The sequence below is a fragment of the Gadus chalcogrammus genome, chromosome 1 (assembly GCF_026213295.1).
Source record: "Gadus chalcogrammus isolate NIFS_2021 chromosome 1, NIFS_Gcha_1.0, whole genome shotgun sequence".
NCBI lineage: Eukaryota > Metazoa > Chordata > Actinopteri > Gadiformes > Gadidae > Gadus > Gadus chalcogrammus.
Window position 1 is genome coordinate 19,528,033 of NC_079412.1, and position 19,274 is coordinate 19,547,306.

Here is a 19,274-nt window from a genome sequence, read left to right on the forward strand (position 1 = left end):
GCCTGTAGTCCATTTCAATCCACAGCAGCAGAACAGAAAGAGGTCTAAGATAGAGCAACAGGAGGACTGAAAGAGGCTTAAGATTGAGGTTTAAGATAGAGCGGCCGAACTCAAAGCACACTCCAGCTCTCAGAACTCGACTGCCGTATCTAAATAATCAAAAGAGCCCCAATCTCTCTAACAATGCCCGTTGCTACCCTCCACCTCGGTGACCTGGGCTGGGCTCCTCCAGACAAGGAGGCAGGGTGGTGCTGTTGGAAAGCCAGGTCATTGTGCGGTTTGCTGATACATGGCCTGGTGCCCCATGATGCCACGCGGGAGGTCTCCCTGAGTGTGTGTGTGTGTTTGGTGATGGCTGGTTCAACCTGTCCACACTGATTGCACAACATGCAACAGGTGTGCAGCCTCACCCAGACCCAGAGTCCGATCAGACCCGGGCCAGGTGAGGCCGTTTAGACCAGCCCTCATACACACACACTCCCTCTCTCTCATTGATCATTCGGGTCGATAGTGTCTCAAATCGAATTTGACTTTGTCCGACTGATTCAGGCTGTCCTTGCAGGCTCCCAACTCCCTCATAACCCTAAACACTGACCCCAAAACACAGCATGGCTGCAGCCTGCGGTCACAGAGTTAAAGCGGAGTTCACCAATACTTTACGAGCGATGCTAACGAGCACATGGTTTAGACATTAAGTCTGAGGAGGGAACAGCGGTTAGCTTTGGGTCATAGCAGTGACTGGACTCGCTATGAAGATATACACACTGGACCCACTGTGATATACCCACTATGATATACAGACCCACTATGGTATACACACTGGACCCACTATGACATACAGACTGGACCCACTATGATATACAGACTGGACCCACTATGATAACAGACTGGACCCACTATGACATACAGACTGGACCCACTATGATACACAGACTGGACCCACCATGATATACAGACTGGACCCACTATGATATACAGACTGGACCCACTATGATACACAGACTGGACCCACTATGATATACAGACTGGACCCACTATGATATACAGACCCACTATGATATACAGACTGGACCCACTATGATATACAGACCCACTATGATATACAGACTGGACCCACTATGATATACAGACTGGACCCACTATGATATACAGACTGGACCCACTATGATATACAGACTGGACCCACTATGATACACAGACTGGACCCACTATGATATACAGACTGGAACCACTATGATATACAGACTGGACCCACTATGACATACAGACTGGACCCACTATGATATACAGACTGGAACCACTATGATATACAGACTGGACCCACTATGATATACAGACTGGAACCACTCTGATATACAGACTGGACCCACTATGATATACAGACTGGACCCACTATGATATACAGACTGGACCCACTATGACATACAGACCCACTATGATATACAGACTGGACCCACTATGATATACAGACTGGACCCACTATGATATACAGACTGGACCCACTATGATATACAGACTGGACCCACTATGATATACAGACTGGACCCACTATGACATACAGACTGGACCCACTATGACATACAGACCCACTATGATATACAGACTGGACCCACTATGATATACAGACTGGACCCACTATGATATACAGACTGGACCCACTATGATATACAGACTGGACCCACTATGATATACAGACTGGACCCACTATGACATACAGACTGGACCCACTATGATATACAGACTGGACCCATGATATACAGACTGGAACCACTATGATATACAGACTGGACCCACTATGATATACAGACTGGACCCACTATGATACACAGACTGGACCCACTATGATATACAGACTGGAACCACTCTGATATACAGACTGGGCCCACTATGATATACAGACTGGACCCACTATGATATACAGACTGGACCCACTATGATATACAGACTGGACCCACTATGATATACAGACTGGACCCACTATGATATACAGACTGGACCCACTATGACATACAGACTGGACCCACTATGACATACAGACTGGACCCACTATGACATACAGACTGGACCCACTATGACATACAGACTGGACCCACTGTGATAACAGACTGGACCAACTGTGGCAATATACAGAGGATTATAGAAAGCAGGTGGGTTAAAAGGAATCACTCGTCATGAAAATATTCACAGACAGATAATGACGGCTGTTGTAATATATGTAAGCTTGTGTGATACACACGGCTGTAGCCCTGTTTAAGTGGGCTCCAGCCGTGAAAGTGTCATGTTTTGAGGTGGAAACACGACTCAATGAGTGAAAGTACTTCATGGTGTACCATATAGATAAGAAAGCTACGAAGTAAAGTATTAACTCCCCTCTATGAAGAGTTTCTATAGTCTATGGCACTACCAACAGCCCATGATGTATAATAGCCTGGCAATCGGACGGACACGCTGCCCTCTAGCGGCTATAACAGGAACATATTTAGAGTCTGCATACTCCTGTGTTTTCAGATCCCACTGGATTGGGCGCTTTATCGTGTGCGTCTGCTCTGCATTATGACCCAACCTCCCGTTAAAAAGAAAAGCCCTCTGCCTCGGCATAAATATTCAGGGACCTCTGAATACTTGCTGCAAGTAAAACAATATATTTTATAGGTCGGGTAATTTTAATTTTGAATGAATAGCCTTCATTCAGATGTGTTAACATCTTTAGGGTGCCTTGACCCCTGAGCTGTGCGGTCCGTTTGATCGACGCCAGGTGTGAGAACCGCATGGCAATGATGGCAGCCAATGTGGCCAATCGTATACAATCATGTTCAACCAAACAATATACCAATACCATATTTTGCCTTTATACGTTACCACACAACCATCAAAACTGCCATCAAAATATGTCAAACCCTTTGATCGTTGGACGGCCATGTTATTTTTTTATATATATATATATATATATATATATATATATATATATATATATATATATATATATATATATATATATTTAGTTTCATTTAATCTAAATTTCATCCTCCTCATCCTCATCCTCATCGTCATCCGCTTATCCGGGGTCGGGTCGCGGGGGGAGCAGCTCAAGCAGGGGGCCCCAGACTTCCCTTTCCCGGGCCACATTGACCAGCTCTGACGGGGGGATCCCGAGGCGTTCCCAGGCCAGTGTTGAGATATAATCTCTCCACCTAGTCCTTGGTCTTCCCCGAGGTCTCCTCCCCACTGGACGTGCCTGAAACACCTCCCAAGGAAGGCGCCCAGTGGGCATCCTTACCAGATGCCCGAACCACCTCAGCCCACCTCTAAATTTCATTGGCAACTTTATTGCATCAGCAAATTTTCAACAGGCAGAATACAGAGTGAGAGAGGAATGCTGTCCTACCGGTCCAGATGGTAAGGGTTAGATATCTGAACTAGCTAGAGCTAACTAGTCGACTAATTCAAGCCCACAGAATGTCTGAAATAGCTGTCTTAGTCAAGTTATAGTTGTGTCTAATGCAGCCAACTGCATGTCTGCATTAACTAGATAACTTGTTGAAACAATGCTCAGGTTAAATAATTCAAATGAATTTCAATAATTTATTTCATAGATAATTTTTCAACAGTCAAGTGGCAAACATGTTCTGTCCAACAAGAATGCATGTTAATAGACATTGTGCAGAATTCACAAGTACATCATGTGCACCTTGCGCAGAAGAACAACAAGAACAATGCACTCCCTATCGTCATGTAATATTTAGTTTGCCAGCAGTGACATCTGCTGGCGAGATTTGAAACGGCACCCATGGTTTCAGTTTTGATATGACACGTGAATCGAGTCGTACGGAAGCGTAATCAATGCATTCAAAGACAGTAAATTCTGCTCTTGTTTTTCTGAATCGACGACATAATTATGTCGGAATTCTGAAAGATGTTGTAATGCTGGAAAAGATGATGCTCTGTTTTTATGTATTAAAGAGTTTATTTCTCAGAATTCTGAGAAATGTTCAGGTAAAAAGATCTGTTCTTATTTTTCTGAAATAATGAGATACCTCAAAATTCTCAAAACGACCCACTGTCATTCACTTGAGAACTCTAATTCATAGAAGTCCCGCCTGTTGAGTTGAATCCAGTTTAATTCTGGTTTATGTTTTAGACGGTGGGCGATACTAACGTCCATCAGTAATATTGATGGTATTGTTATTGGTTTGTCCACTTTGCTCAGGAACCTCAGGACTGTGGAGTCGTTCAGACGGAACGCCCATCATGACCTGCTGGACATTGTGGCGTTTCTCCAGGATCAGTTGAACCGATAGGGCATGCTCCACGGATATAATATGATGCATCTGAAATGCATTCTCTTCTGAAATATTTTAATTTAATGACAAGCGTGTGTTGCAGCTATTTAAAGGTTCAAACGAGGCCAAATATCCACCAAACTACAAAAATGGATTGGTCATTGAATTACCATGAATAAAACCAGAAGTGATTTGAAACGGCTTGTATTATCACACGCCCTTTAAGGGCAGGTATGAGTTTATAGTAGACTTTTTCCATGCCTTCCTCAACGAGGGCGTATGGATGTATTCAAATCCGACCAATGAGAAACCATGGCAGCGTCGACACCTCATGAATATTAATGAGTCGCCTGGGTTTCGTTGCACGTGAGGACGAAGGAGTGTTTCGACAGGTACTTGGAATGTTTCGACGCTCTCAATTAAAGTAAGGTAATATGAACGCTGTCTATGTCAAAACTGATATCCTCGTAATTATATTCTTGTCGTTTACCCTTTTTAAAGAGTTCAGGTGGTTTATAAATCTATCATTGCATAAAAAGAGTGATACGTTTATGGTGCCATTCTTACTTTCGCTTTCACTTAGTTCGCTCACGGAGAAACAACGAAGACCTTCACGGTTGTTGTTATAAAATAGGATTAGTTTTTTTCAACAAACATTCTGGCTCCTCGGAACATCGTAAGAGACCCTGAGTCACTGCTGATGAACCATCAATAGAGCCATAACTCCAGGTGCAGACCTACTGTAGGCCTGGGGCCTGCTCATTGTGTCCAGGCCTACACCCAGTCCTCCAGGCTGGTGATCAGCCCCTAGGCCCTGAGATCTTCAGCAGCCAGGTGACTGTTTGGGGTTTGTTTGGGATGAGTAAGGTGGAGTGTTCCACCCAAAGGAATCCTATATTAAACAGAGGATCCAAAGACCAAATAAATCTAGAAAAGGATGTATCCTAATGAAGATAAAAGTGGTACATTATATTTGTGACACGCACTTTTAACACTCACAGATGTATTTTCTTTACCACAGCATAATTAAAAGCATTAGATCACAGTTAATGCAGACATACAAGGTTAACAACTCTGTTTAACAGCTCTAATGTTTACAAACTTCATATTATTTTGGTTTAGAGAAAAGTGTTAAAGGTACAAGTTATTACATTTATTAACTCCAGAATATTTTTTTATCTCCCTCCAGATGTTTCTGAACTTCAAGAAAGTCTGTAGCTGCAAGGCAATGAAGATATGGCAGCCAAAGTATAGCGCGTGTATTTAGAATATACAAAGCATGATAAAACAAAAAAACGTATTTGGCCATGATTGAATAACAAGACTTGCACTGACACACAGAAGAAATATCTGCCAAAAACCATCAGATGGGTGACAGTCATACAAACTGGACCACCATGTTCTTCCAAATCATATTTCTAATATGTTCAGTTTGTAATACTTATGGCGTTGCTAGTGCTGCATCACCATCGTGTCCCGCAGATGAATACAGAGCGGGACAGTTCTGCTGCTTTGCATGTCCTGGTGGTAAGAGTCCATTAACCCAGCTGTTGTCAAGCTGTTGTCCAAAATACTTCTGTATGATTTCTTCAACCAAATCCATTGGAAAACAACATATTGTAACGTTCTTTCCAACAGGATATAGGGTTCATAGGGATTGCACAGCGACAGCCAATACAAAGTGCTCAAAGTGCCCCGATGATACTTTCAAAGAAGGCCTTAGCGGACAGAAGCAGTGCTCTGCCTGTACATTGTGTGTCACAGGTACATCTATATTATTAAATGTAGTTAAATGAAGTTGTGTTGTTCATGTTTATATCAGAGAAGTTGTGTTCATGTTAATATCAGAAAAGTTGTGTTCTTCATAATGATATCAGAGAAGTTGTGGTGTTCATGTTTATATCAGAAGTTGTGTTGTTCATGTTTATATCAGAAGTTGTGTTGTTCATGTTTATATGAGTAGTTGTGTTGTTCATGTTTATATCAGAAGTTGTGTACTCTCAGGTTGTCTCAGGTTCCTCTGTAACTCTTGTGATTGACAGGTCAGGAGGTGAAGAAGTTCTGTACTCCAACATCAGATGCTGAGTGTGAGATCCTGGATGGATTCTTCTGTAGTGAGTCAGCAGATAAAGACACATTCTCAGAGGCCACATTGTCATGCCAACCCCACACGATGTAAGTGGAGTTAATTAAATATTCAATACATACAGTACAACAATGGTATTTTAAAGGGGTCAGATTATGAAAACAACACTTTTCCTGGGATTTGGGGTGTTGTTTTGGGTCTCTGGTGCTCCCACACGCATACAAACTTTGAAAAAAGTCTGTACATGATTTTTTTAGTGAGATATGCATTTCTGAGAGTACCCCGCCTACAGTTACCAAACGAGCGAGTCAGTTTCAGCGCCCCCTCCTACGTAGGAAGGGGGCACAGTTGAATATCACCTCCCACTTCCCCACTCCCCTCCAATCAGAGCATAGCTAAGATCTTGTGGACCAGCGGACGAGCAGCTCCGGCGGGGGGAACTCGGCGGCAGCCCTGCAGCTCAGCTCCGGGAGTACCATCCCTTTCTCTGCCGGACTGCCGCTGAGGCCTCGCCGGCAGTCCGGAGGAGGAGACATGGAGGAGAAAGGGATTGCACTCCCGGAGCTGAGCTGCCACCGAGCTACCCAGCCGGACTGGCGCCGAAGCTTCGGCGGCAGGCCGGCCGCCGCCAAAGCTTCGGCCGCAGTCCGACAGCTCCGACGGTGTACTCCAGGAGCTGAACTGCCGCCGAAACTTGCTCCGGCGGGTGTACTCCGGGAGCTCAACTGCGAGCTCCCCACGCTGGAGCTGCCGGACTGCCGCTGAGACCTACCCCCTCCGGACCTGCCAGCTTCCGTGGCAGTCCGGCAGCTCCAGCGCGGGGAGCTCGGCGGCAAGTCCGGCAGCTCAGCTCCTGGAGTACAATCCCTTTCTCCTCCATGCCGCGGCTCATGGACTTCAGAGAGTCAATGCCAAAGTTCCTTTCCCCCAATTCTTCTCAACCATGGCTGAGATATTCAGTACAAGTCTTTATTTGTTGTGGGAGTACCAGAGACGTCAGACGCAGTCTTTATGATTCATAATATCATCCGAGGCCCACATAGCTTTTGGCCTTGATATTAGATATAATATTATCTATAGAGCTCCAGGAGTCCGCAAACGGAAACAATCCCTTCTCCTCCATGCTGTGGTTCAGTCTGACAGCTCATTGGTCAATGGGCAGCAGCTCATTTGCATTAAAGCTACAGACACCAGAAACAGCGCATTCTGAAGTGAGTGAAACAGAGGGGAATAGCGGTAGGCACGATTTTTTCCTAAAAGCTATTTCCAGCAAACAGCTTCAAAAACAAGTTTTCTGGAACTCAAATACTATGTTTACTTGTTGGGAAAACAACATAATATGTCTCCTTTAAGAATTAGGATTGGGGCCCGTTTCCCAAAAGCATCATTAGCCTAAGAGGTTCGTGAAGTGCGTCGTACGAGCATCGTACAGTTTTCACACCCTTTCCCGAAAGCATCGTTGGTAACGAACGTCGTCAAAACACTCGTAGCTAACGAGGACTCCAGGGGTACTCTTAGGGTGCTAAGAGCATCGTTAGCCTACTATATCCTCAGCGGCTTCACCAACCGACATTCTGTGTATTGGATGCGTTTTATTAAAACACATTCAATACCACGGAATGCCCAGCTGGCACAGTTTCGCAATACCCCCAAAACAGTGGTTACCTCCGATATATTACTCTTAGACTACTGTTATATTTATACAGCAAAGACAGAGACATGTTAGAAGTCAACAACAACATAATTTATTGCAGCAATTTCAAATTCCAAAAATACATGCGCAGCCAAAAATGTAGGCTACCGATCAAACGCCACGTCACAAGTACTGTTGCTTTCGTCAACGAAAATTATGACTAAATATAGTCGTCAACAACCCTTTATCACCTGAACGTAAATGCTGGTCATGTGATAATAACTATAATTAAATACATAATGCAATATTGTTAACGAATAAAAACGAGACAAAATGTGTTTTACAAAATAATCCTCTGTAAAATTTGTCTCTTTATTTTCGTTCACCAAAACTAGTTGACAAAAATGTGTTTATTTTATTTATTTCTGGGGCTGTATCAGGTTACATTACTTCCTGAATCCCCGCTCGTCGCGGCATTATTTAGATTCACGAGACGCAGCTGTGGTGGTAGCGTTAATGAAAACTTAAGGCCCTGTCCACACTAATCCGGGTAAATATAAAAACATACAACTTGTAACTGAAGATACATAGTAGGCCTACATTGCACAGAGAAATCATAATTTCCATTTCGCCTGCCATTTTGTTTTAGATGAGCGCAAGCTTGTGGCAGCGCCATGGCAGTGTCATGGCAACCGAACGCCATCGTATCTGAAAGCCTCTACCCTGTCCACACTACAACAGATAGAGAGTGCGCGTCAATCAATGAAACCTTATGCGGAATCAGATAAAGTTGGCTCTCTTTTCTGCGCAAAGCATGTTTGAGAAATCAGCACATTAAGATAAATGTAGTTGGCACACAAGCTATTTTAGATTTTTGTAATATGGAATTATTTCGGGGGGAAAATGCCGTGAAAAAATATACGCACAGTGCGTTCAGGATTAGGACTGATATAGCATGTGTCAACCTAGGCCTAATCAATTGTGTTTTAATATCTTTAGCATTCATATTATTGCATTCTATTGTTTTCGTAGGCTAATCTGCTGTTGGCCTTGATGGAGTGGTATTTTAACCCTTTTTAACCCCATTTTCCTGCGACATTCCTGCGTTTCCCCCTCCTACAGAGCCCATTTCAGCACCGTGTCAGTGGACAGTAACAATCCTACGAATGTTGTTAGTGCAGTGCACGCGTGTTAATGTTAAGGGGAGTTTCGGTAAACGCTCCAAAGAAATTTACGATGGTTCGCAAGATCCATCGTGAGAATGATCATACGAGCGTGGATCCGTCGTTATCGGGAAACGAGGCCCTGGGCCAAATATCATTTACTGGTGTGGCTTTTTTTTGTCTGTTCTTAAAATATATACCATATTTATTAATACAAATGTCAGAATAGATATTGTGAAAGTTCCATTAATGCTTCACAATATATACAGTGGTAGGCATACGTTTAGGCACCCATGCTAAAGTTGACTAAAAAGAGGAATAAAAAATCTTCTTTTGGAAATTGATCTTAATGCCTCAATTAAACAAATGAGGAAAAATCCAACAGGGGCAACAGGGTGCCCCTGTTGGTGCCCCAACAGGGGCACCAACAGGTGCAAATTTGCATGGAATCATGCAAATTTGCTTTGCATGATTTTGAATATTGTATCGTAAATAAATAAATGTTCACCATTAAAATACAGGGGTCATAAGTATGGACACCCCTATGTTAATTCCCATATTAAAGATTAAAAGCCAGTTATTTCATGGATCCAGGATACTATATATCCTGATTAAGTTCCCTTAGCCGTTGGAATTAAAATAGCCCGACATCATCACATGCCCTTCATCATACCTAGAGATTGGCATGGTTTTATTTCAGTTAGCCTATTAGCTGGTTTGATTTGCATTGAGAAATCATTAGGCTAACTAACAGCTGTTAGGCTAACTGAAAAGAACCATGCCAATCTCCAGGTATGGTGAAGGGTATGTGGTGATGTGGGGCTATTTTAATTCCAAAGGCTACGGGAACTTAATTGGGATGTATTGTTTCCTGGATCCATGAAATAATTGGCTTTTAAAAAAAAAATGGGAATTTAACATATGGGTGTCTATACTTATGCACCCTGTATGTTAATGGACATTTAAAAAACATTTATTTATTCACGATACATTATTCATTCACAAAGCAAAAGGTGTCCTCACTGGTTGGATTTTTCCTCATTTGTTTAATTAAGGCATTAAGATCAATTTCCAAAAGTTTATTTTTTATTCCTCTTTTCAGTCAACTTTAGCATTTGTGCAAAGACTTACCACTGTATAATTTACTATGTAGTAATTTTCTCCAAAGCGGTGTACAGTGAATTCAAACACAGGGAGATACAGGTCATTAGGAACAGGTAGGGGTCAGGCATCCAACCTTCCTGAAGGCCTACAGGAAGGTTGTGGACATTGGGGATCGAACCCAGTACCTTTTAAACCTGGAGTCCAACACCCAGTCTACTACTCTTAGAACTAAACGTGGTTTTGTCCTTCTGGTTTCAGATGTGATTCTGTGGGAGGGGTGCAGATACAACCAGGAACTGATTCAACTGATTCTACATGTATTAAATATGTGGCCATTGTGTTCATAATAATAGGATGCATATCTTTTATTATATTAGTCCTGGGAGGTAAGCGTTACATTCAACTCTTTCATGTATCATGTTACATTCAACTCTTAACATGTATCATGGTTGCACTAACATTACATTTCACATTACATTAAACTCTGACAAGTATCATGGTTACATTCAACTAACATATGTATCATAGTTACATTAAACTAGCATGTATTATGCTTACATTAAACTAACATGTATCATGTTTACATTAAACTAACATGTATCATGTTTACATTAAACTAACATGTATCATGTTTACATTAAACTAACATGTATCATGTTAACATTAAACTAACATGTATCAGGGTTATGCCGAATGATGGTGACTCTGTCCTAACATGTGTTGTTTATCACTTCATAGCATTGTTTTATAGATGGCTGAAAATCAAAAGGGATTTAACTGGTAAGTTCTTATTCCACAATTTTTTTAACTGTGTTAATAAGTAACAAATAACTTATTAATATCCAGTCATTTGCAAGGGTTACGGACTCACACCAAGTCAAAAGATATCGCTGTGATTCAAAACATTTAATCTAATTGTACCAGAGAGTCAGAGCCTACCTAGCAGAGGGACCAGAGTGGCAGACCTACTGAACAACATCATCTAGATATTAGATTATAGAATGGAGCTATCCATGTATATAAGACACTACTCTCATAGCTGGGGCGATGTGGCCAGCATAACGTCAGCTCAGTGGCGTTTATAACGTAGCTCACTGAGTCGTCATGACAACGCAGAGCAGGGACAAAGGGTAGAAAGACTTCTGTCCTTGTTTGACCACGATAATGGCAGCCGTCTCCCTACACGTATTCAGTCTGTCAAGATGTTCTTCTGTGTAGAGGCTAATTCAGGAACTGGTTCAACTCAACTGATTCTACATGATTAGAATATATGGAGCAGTTCATAATAATAGGATGGATACGTTTAATAATATCAATCATAGTCTTGGGAGTTAAGGGTTACATTGAACTCTAACATGTATCATGTTACAATAAACCAACATGTATCATGTTTACAATAAACTAACATGTATCATGGTTAGATTTAAATAAATGAATCATTGGTTGGATTCAACTAACATGTATCATGGTTACATTAACTAACATGTATCAGGCTATGCTGAATGATGTGACTGCTGTCCTGACATGTTGATGTGTTGTTTCTCTCTATAGAATACGCTAATCGAATAGATGAGATGGTAAGTGTTATTCCTGGTTTGATACAGAACACAATAACATGTGTGAACCTAGCTGGCAGTGGTGGAGTTATTAGATGATGACCAGAGGCGGATTAACACCCAGGCTAGCCTCGGCTGAGCCTAGGGGCCCAGGTGTGCACGGGGCCCTGGATGGGCCAGACTATTTTAAATTTTACTTAAAATAAAAAAAGACTTGACTCCTATTGGCCCATAACATGAACCATTAAAAAGTGAAGCAGCTGATTGGGTAGATGTGTGGGCCATGTCATGTGACCAGGTTCATAAAGTCAGTTTTGTTGTAAAGGAATACGTCACGTCTGCTGGACAGCAAAGAGGCAGGATGTCTGAAAAGCGAAAAGCACAAGTGTTTCTATTTGTCGATATAGCACTCAGACTATTTATAACTTTGCCTGTGACCAATGCCAGCTGGGAGCGCTCTTCTTCAAAATGGGCGGTAGTTAAAGATAGACTGAGATCCACGATGGGCCAAAACAGACTGAATCACCCGTCTCTGAACTGTCCGTTGATAGCAATATTCTGCGCAAATTGGATTTTACCAGCCTCATTAAGGAGATCTGCCGGTCGGTTGGTCAACACAAGGGAGGCCATGTAATATTCCTAGCACCCTTTGATACACGGCAAAAAAAATATTAGTTTTTAAATGCGTGATCAGTAAGGGGGCCTCACAAAAATTCTAGCCTAGGGGCCAATCACCACCTTAATCCACCACTGATGATGACCTTGTAATGAACCCAATGTTCATATTTGATTCACATTTTTATTTTATTTACAAAGAAAACACCGGGACAGGTGGATGAGTGTTGGGGTAAGTTCTTATTCCACATGCTTCACTTTGTAAATGAGTAACAGATCATTTATTAATATCCAGTGATTTGCAAGGGTTACTGACTCACACCAAGTCAAATGATATCACTGTGATTCAAAACATTTAATCTAATTGTACCAGAGAGTCAGAGCCTACCTAGCAGAGGGACCAGAGTGGCAGACCTACTGAACAACATCATCTAGACATTAGATTATAGAATGGAGCTATCCATGTATATAAGACACTACTCTCATAGCTGGGGCGATGTGGCCAGCATAACGTCAGCTCAGTGGCGTTTATAACGTAGCTCACTGAGTCGTCATGACAACACAGAGCAGGGACAAAGGGTAGAAAGACTTCTGTCCTTGTTTGACCACGATAATGGCAGCCGTCTCCCTACACGTATTCAGTTTGTCAAGATGTTCTTCTGTGTAGAGGCTAATTCAGAGTGGAAACCAGGAACTGGTTGAACTGATTCTACATGATTAGAATATATGGAGCAGTTCATAATAATAGGATGCATACGTTTCATAATATCAACCATAGTCCTGGGAGGTAAGCATTACATTAAGCTTATTCAACTCATTCAACGAACATGTATCATGGTTACATTAAACTAACATGTATCATGGTTATAACCATGATGTTAGTTTAATCTATAGATTTAAATAACATGTATCATGGTTATAACCATGATGTTAGTTTAATCTATAGATATAAATAACATGTATCATGGTTATAACCATGATGTTAGTTTAATCTATAGATTTTAATAACATGTATCATGGTTATAACCATGATCTTAGTTTAATCTATAGATTTAAATAACATGTATCATGGTTATAACCATGATGTTAGTTTAATCTGTAGATTTAAATAACATGTATCAGGGTTATAACCATGATGTTAGTTTAATCTATAGATTTTAATAACATGTATCATGGTTATAACCTGACCCAATACAGACGGGAATGGAGATCCTTTGTTGCTGCCCTACATGCCAGTAGGCATAAAGGGCAGTAAGTAAGTACCATGGTGACATTAGACTAACTAATGATAGTGACTGCTGTCCTGACATGTTACTGTATTGTTTATCTCTATTTAGCATTGCGGAAACGACTTGATAAGGTAAGAGTTATTACTGGTTTGAAACAGAACACAATAATATCTGTGACCCTAGCTGGCAGTGGTGGAGTTATTAGATGATGACCTTGTAATGAACCCAATGTTGATATTTTATTTACATTTTTATTTTATAGAAAAAGAAAACACCGAAACAGAAGAGGAAGTTTGATAGTAAGTTCTTATTCCACATGTTTCACTTTCTAAACGAGTAACAGATAACTTAGATAGAATATATTGAGCAGTTTGTAATAATGGGATCCATACCTTTCATAATATCAATCATAGTCCTGGGAGGTAAGGGTTAGATTAAACTCTGACATGTATCATGGTTACATTAAAACTCTATCATGTATCATGATAACATTAAACTACTGACATGCATTGTGTTTAGATTGAACTAACATGTATCATGTTACATTAAACTAACATGTATCATGTTACATTAAACTAACATGTATCATGTTACATTAAACTAACATGTATCATGGTTATATTAAACTAACATGTGTCGAGGTTAACATGCATCAGGGTTATGCTGAATGATATTGACTGCTGTCCTGACATGTTACTATATTGTTTATCTCTATACAGAATTGAAATATCGATATTGGACGGTAAGTGTTATTACTGGTTTGATACAGAACACAATAATATGTGTGAAGGTTCAAGGAGTTTAATTGTCATTGTAGTACACAACGAAATACAGGTATGCCGCCTCTAGCAGCAGTTAAAGTTCACACACACACACACGCACGCACACACACACACACACACACACACACACACACACACACACACACACACACACACACACACACACACACACACACACACACACACACACACACACACACACACACACACACATCACCCTGTCCATATTGTGCCCATCAAGTCCAGTCTGTTGTGTGTGTGTCTGGGGGGGCGGGGGGGGGGGGGGTTGTGGGGGTTGGAAGCTACTGCTCCCGGAGGAGAGTTGTCCTTAGTGCTTTGTTAGGGGGTTGGGGGGGTGATGGAGGCTACAGCTCTTGGGGAAAAGCTGTTCCTCAGTCTTGTGGTGCGGGCCCGCAGTGTGCGGTACCTCTTCCCTGATGGGAGGGGGACAAACAAGGTGTCTCCAGGGTGAGTTTTATCTGTGCTGATTGACCTTGCCTTCCTCTTCAGGCGGTCACCACACACAGAGTCCAGGTCTGGGAGCTCAGCTCCTATGATCTTTATTGCTGACCTAACCACCCTGGCCAAGTCCCTCCTGCTCTCCGCTGTGCAGCCTGCATACCACACACTGCAGCCCTGGCAGAGGATGCTCTCAATTGTGCTCCTATCAAAGTGAATGAGCAGGTGTGAGGATAAACCAGCCTGTTGGAGCTTCAGTAGATAGAAGAGCCTCTTCTGGGCCATCTCTACAAGGTGGGAGATGTTAGTAGCCCATGTTAGGTCCTTGGTGTTGTATGTCCCCAGGAATTTAACAGAGTCCACCCTCTCCACTTCTTCCCCGTTGATGGTAAGTGGGGTCTGTGTGGTCCTCTTGGACCTCCTAAAGTCCACGAGGATCTCATTTGTTGTGGTGGTGTTTAGGACCAGGTTGTTATCCACACACCACTCTGCCATGTGTTGGACCTCCTGCCTGTAATGGCACTCATTGTTGTCACTAATGAGCCCCCCCACAGTGGTGTCATCAGCTCATTTGATTATGGTGTTGGATGAATGGATGGGTACGCAGTCATGGTGAAGAGGGTGTAGAGGGCTGGGCTGAGTACACACCCCTGGGGCGCACCGGTGTTCAAGGTTATAGTTGAGGATGTCAGGTCCCCTACTCTGACATTCTGCGGTCTGTTTGAAACAAAGTCCAGGATCCATGAGCAGAGTGAGGTGGGGAGACCAAGATTAATGAGTTAGAGGACCAGTTTATGGGGGATTGTGGTGTTGAAGGCAGAGCTGAAGTCCACAAAGAGCACCCTTACATATGTGTTGGGGTACTCCAGGGGGGACAGGGCTGTGTGGAGTGTGATGGAGACAGCGTCCTCTGTGGATCTGTCTGCCTGATGGGCAAACTGGTGGCTGTCCAGGTCCACAGGGATGCGGTCTCTGATGTACGCCAGTATCATCCGCTCAAAGCACCTCATGATTACTGGGGTGAGGGCGACTGGGCGGTAGTCATTGAGGCATGGAATGGCGATTCTTTAGGGGATAGGGATGATGGTAGTGGTCTTAAGGCAGGTGGGAACTGCAGCTTGTTGCAGAGAGAGGTTGAAGATGTCTGTAGAAGCTCCTGCTAACTGGTCGGCACATGACCTCAGTATACGGCCCGACACCCCATCAGGGCCAGTAGCCTTGTTGGTGTCAATCCTTCTCAAGGGGGACCTCACCTGGTGGTGCTGAAGAGTGAGTGTCTGCTCCTCTTCCTCGCTAACCACCAGTGTGGTCTTATATTTGTAGTCAGATAGAGTTTTGATTCCTCTCCACATGCTCCTGGGGTCCTTGTTTTCAAAGTGACCCTCAATGCGCTGTCTGTACTTGGCTTTGACCTCTTTAAAGGGGACCTATCATATCACAGGTGTGAGTGCGATTAGCCATTACAAGCCGTTTTCAAAATGTGCAGCATTGTGACAACACAGTTGGGCGTGTCCACCTAGATGTGGGACGGACAGATGAGCAACGTTTGCTACAGTCCACTGGGTAGGCTGGTAGACTGATCTATCCAGCACACATCTAGGTGGACACGCCCACCTGTGATGTCCCAATGCTGCATATTTTCCAACCTGCTTGTAACGGCTAATCACACTCACACCTGGTGGTATGATATGTCCCCTTTAAGGCCCTTTTTTAGGTCTCGTCGGGCAGTTCTATAGGCCAGCCTGTCCCCCGACCTGAAGGCAGTATCTCTCGCCCTGAGCAGCGACCTCACATTAGCGTCAAACCAGGGTTTCTGATTAGGGAACACCTTGATGGTTCTGGTGCGCAGTACTGTCTCGGTGCAAAACTGAATGTAGTCCAGGACGTTAGAGGTGTACTCCTCACAGTTGGCTCCCTGAGAAAATACCTCCCATACTGAGCTCTAAAAACAGACCTGTAGTGATGTAACAGCTTCCTCACTCCATACCTGTACTGTCTTCACAGCTGGTTTGGTTCTACAGCAACTGGTTTATAAGATGGAATCAGTGTCAAGGAGATATGATCTGATAATCCGAGGTGTGGGGACGGTGCAGCTTTATATGCCCTGTGTATCTTTGTATATACTTGGTCCAGAGAGTTTTTATCTCTGGTTGGAAAGCATACATTTTTGTGGAGTTATTAGAAGATGACCTTTAATGAACCCAATGTTGATATTTTATTTACATTTTTATCTTATAGAAAAGGGAATCGCTGGAAGTGGATTGGACGTTAACTGGTAAGTTCTTATTCAACGTGTTTCACTGTGTTCATGAGTAGCAGCTTACTTATTAATATCCAGTGATTTGCAAGGGTTACTGACTCACACCAAGTCAAATGATATCGCTGTGATTCAAAACATTTCATCTAATTGTACCAGAGAGTCAGAGCCTACCTAGCAGAGGGACCAGAGTGGCAGACCTACTGAACAACATCATCTAGATATTAGATTATAGAATGGAGCTATCCATGTATATAAGACACTACTCTCATAGCTGGGGCGATGTGGCCAGCATAACGTCAGCTCAGTGGCTTTTCATAACGTAGCTCACTGAGTCGTCATGACAACAGTGCAGGGACAAATTGTAGAAATACTTCTGTCCTTGTTTGACGACGATAATGGCAGCCGTCTCCCTACACATACTCAGTCTGTCAAGATGTTCTTCTGTGTAGAGGCTAATTCAGAGTGGAAACCAGGAACTGGTTCAACTGATTCTACATGATTAGAATATATGGAGCAGTTCATAATAATAGGTTGGTTATGTTTAATAATATCAACCATAGTCCTGGGAGTTAAGGGTTACAGTGAACTCTAACATGTATCATGTTACATTAAACTAACATGTATCATAGTTACAATAAATTAACATGTATCATGGTTAGATTTAAATAGCATGTAACATGGTTAGGTTAAACTAACATGTATCATGTTACATTAAACTAACATGTATCAGGGTTATGCTGAATGATAGTGACTGCTGTCCTGACATGTTGATGTGTTGTTTCTCTCTATAGAATGGGAAAAACTAATAGATGAGATGGTAAGTGTTATTACTGGTTTGATACAGAACACAATAACATGTGTGAACCTAGCTGGCAGTGGTGGAGTTATTAGATGATGACCAGAGGTGGATTAACACCCAGGCTAGCCTCGGCTGAGCCTAGGGGCCCAGGTGTGCAAGGGGGCCTGGATTGGACTATTATCAATTTGACTTAAAATAAAAAAAGACTTGACCCCTATTGGCCCATAACTAGAACCATTTAAAAGTGAAGCAGCTGATTGGGTAGATGTGTGGGCCATGTCATGTGACCAGGTTCATAAAGTCAGTTTGGTTGTAAAGGAATACGTCACGTCTGCTGGACAGCAAAGAGGCAGAATGTCTGAAAAGGCGAAAAGCACAAGTGTTTCCATTTGTCGATACAGCAGTCAGACTATTTATGACTTTGCCTGTGACCAATGCCAGCGGGAGCGCTCGTTTTCAAAATTGACACAAGTTAAAGATAAACTGAGATCCACAATGGGCCAAAACAGACTGATCACCTGTCTCTGATCTGTCCATTAACAGCGATATTCTTGGCAAATTGGATTTTACCAGCCTCATTAAGGAGTTCTCTGTTGTCGGTCGGTCCCCAGAAATACGTGGTCGCAGCAGCTATGGGGAACTCACCCTTGTTTCTGTATCATTGCTGTTTAGTGAAGGCCGTCTCAATGTGTGTGTATGCCAGTGCTCCCAGAGTGTGTGCGTGAGGGCCATGTATTATTCCTATCACGCTCTTACTGCGTGATTAGGGCCTCACAAAAATAGTAGCCTAGGGGCCAATGACCACCTTAATCCAGCACTGATGATGACCTTGTGATGAACCCAATGTTCATATTGGATTGACATTTTTATTTTATTGAAAAAGGAAACACCGGAACAGGTGTTGGAGTGTTTGGGTAAGTTCTTATTCCACATGCTTCACTTTGTAAATGAGTAACAGATCATTTATTAATATCCAGTCATTTGCAAGTATTATTAACTCACACCAAGTCAACCGATGCCGCTGTGATTCAAAACATTTCATCTAATTGTAGCAGAGAGTCAGAGCCTACCTAGCAGAGGGACCAGAGTGGCAGACCTACTGAACAACATCATCTAGATATTAGATTATAGAATGGAGCTATCCATGTATATAAGACACTACTCACATAGCTGGGGCGATGTGGCCAGCATAACGTCAGCTCAGTGGCGTTTATAACGTAGCTCACTGAGTCGTCATGACAACACAGAGCAGGGACAAAGGGTAGAAAGACTTCTGTCCTTGTTTGACCACGATAATGGCAGCCGTCT

General features: G+C 42.6%; 2 protein-coding genes across 6 annotated transcripts in view; both read left to right on the forward strand.

The window, feature by feature from the left end:
• Positions 1-4,630: 4,630 nt before the first annotated feature.
• Positions 4,631-19,274, forward strand: part of LOC130385898 (tumor necrosis factor receptor superfamily member 23-like) — a 71,132-nt gene continuing 56,488 nt past the window's right edge. For 2 of the 5 annotated variants that reach the window (XM_056594681.1, XM_056594665.1), the window contains exons 1-14: positions 4,647-5,114; positions 5,470-5,807; positions 5,919-6,044; positions 6,323-6,455; positions 10,525-10,652; positions 11,005-11,046; positions 11,818-11,843; positions 12,639-12,669; positions 13,775-13,797; positions 13,929-13,965; positions 14,386-14,408; positions 17,146-17,182; positions 17,959-17,984; positions 18,850-18,880. In XM_056594681.1, coding sequence (XP_056450656.1) covers positions 5,648-5,807; positions 5,919-6,044; positions 6,323-6,455; positions 10,525-10,652; positions 11,005-11,046; positions 11,818-11,843; positions 12,639-12,669; positions 13,775-13,797; positions 13,929-13,965; positions 14,386-14,408; positions 17,146-17,182; positions 17,959-17,984; positions 18,850-18,880 — 823 coding nt within the window. In that variant the 5' untranslated portion in view covers positions 4,647-5,114; positions 5,470-5,647. Of the gene's footprint in view, positions 5,115-5,469; positions 5,808-5,918; positions 6,045-6,322; positions 6,456-10,524; positions 11,047-11,817; positions 11,844-12,638; positions 12,670-13,774; positions 13,798-13,928; positions 13,966-14,385; positions 14,409-17,145; positions 17,183-17,958; positions 17,985-18,849; positions 18,881-19,274 lie in introns of those variants that run through there. The other 3 variants (XM_056594674.1, XM_056594698.1, XM_056594690.1) reach the window with 3 other exon arrangements.
• LOC130385923 (tumor necrosis factor receptor superfamily member 5-like) overlaps positions 4,661-19,274 on the forward strand; it is a 59,405-nt gene continuing 44,791 nt past the window's right edge. Inside the window, exon 1 of the mRNA XM_056594721.1 lies at positions 4,661-4,709. The gene's annotated coding sequence lies outside the window, so the exon portion shown is untranslated. The remainder of the gene's footprint in view (positions 4,710-19,274) is intronic.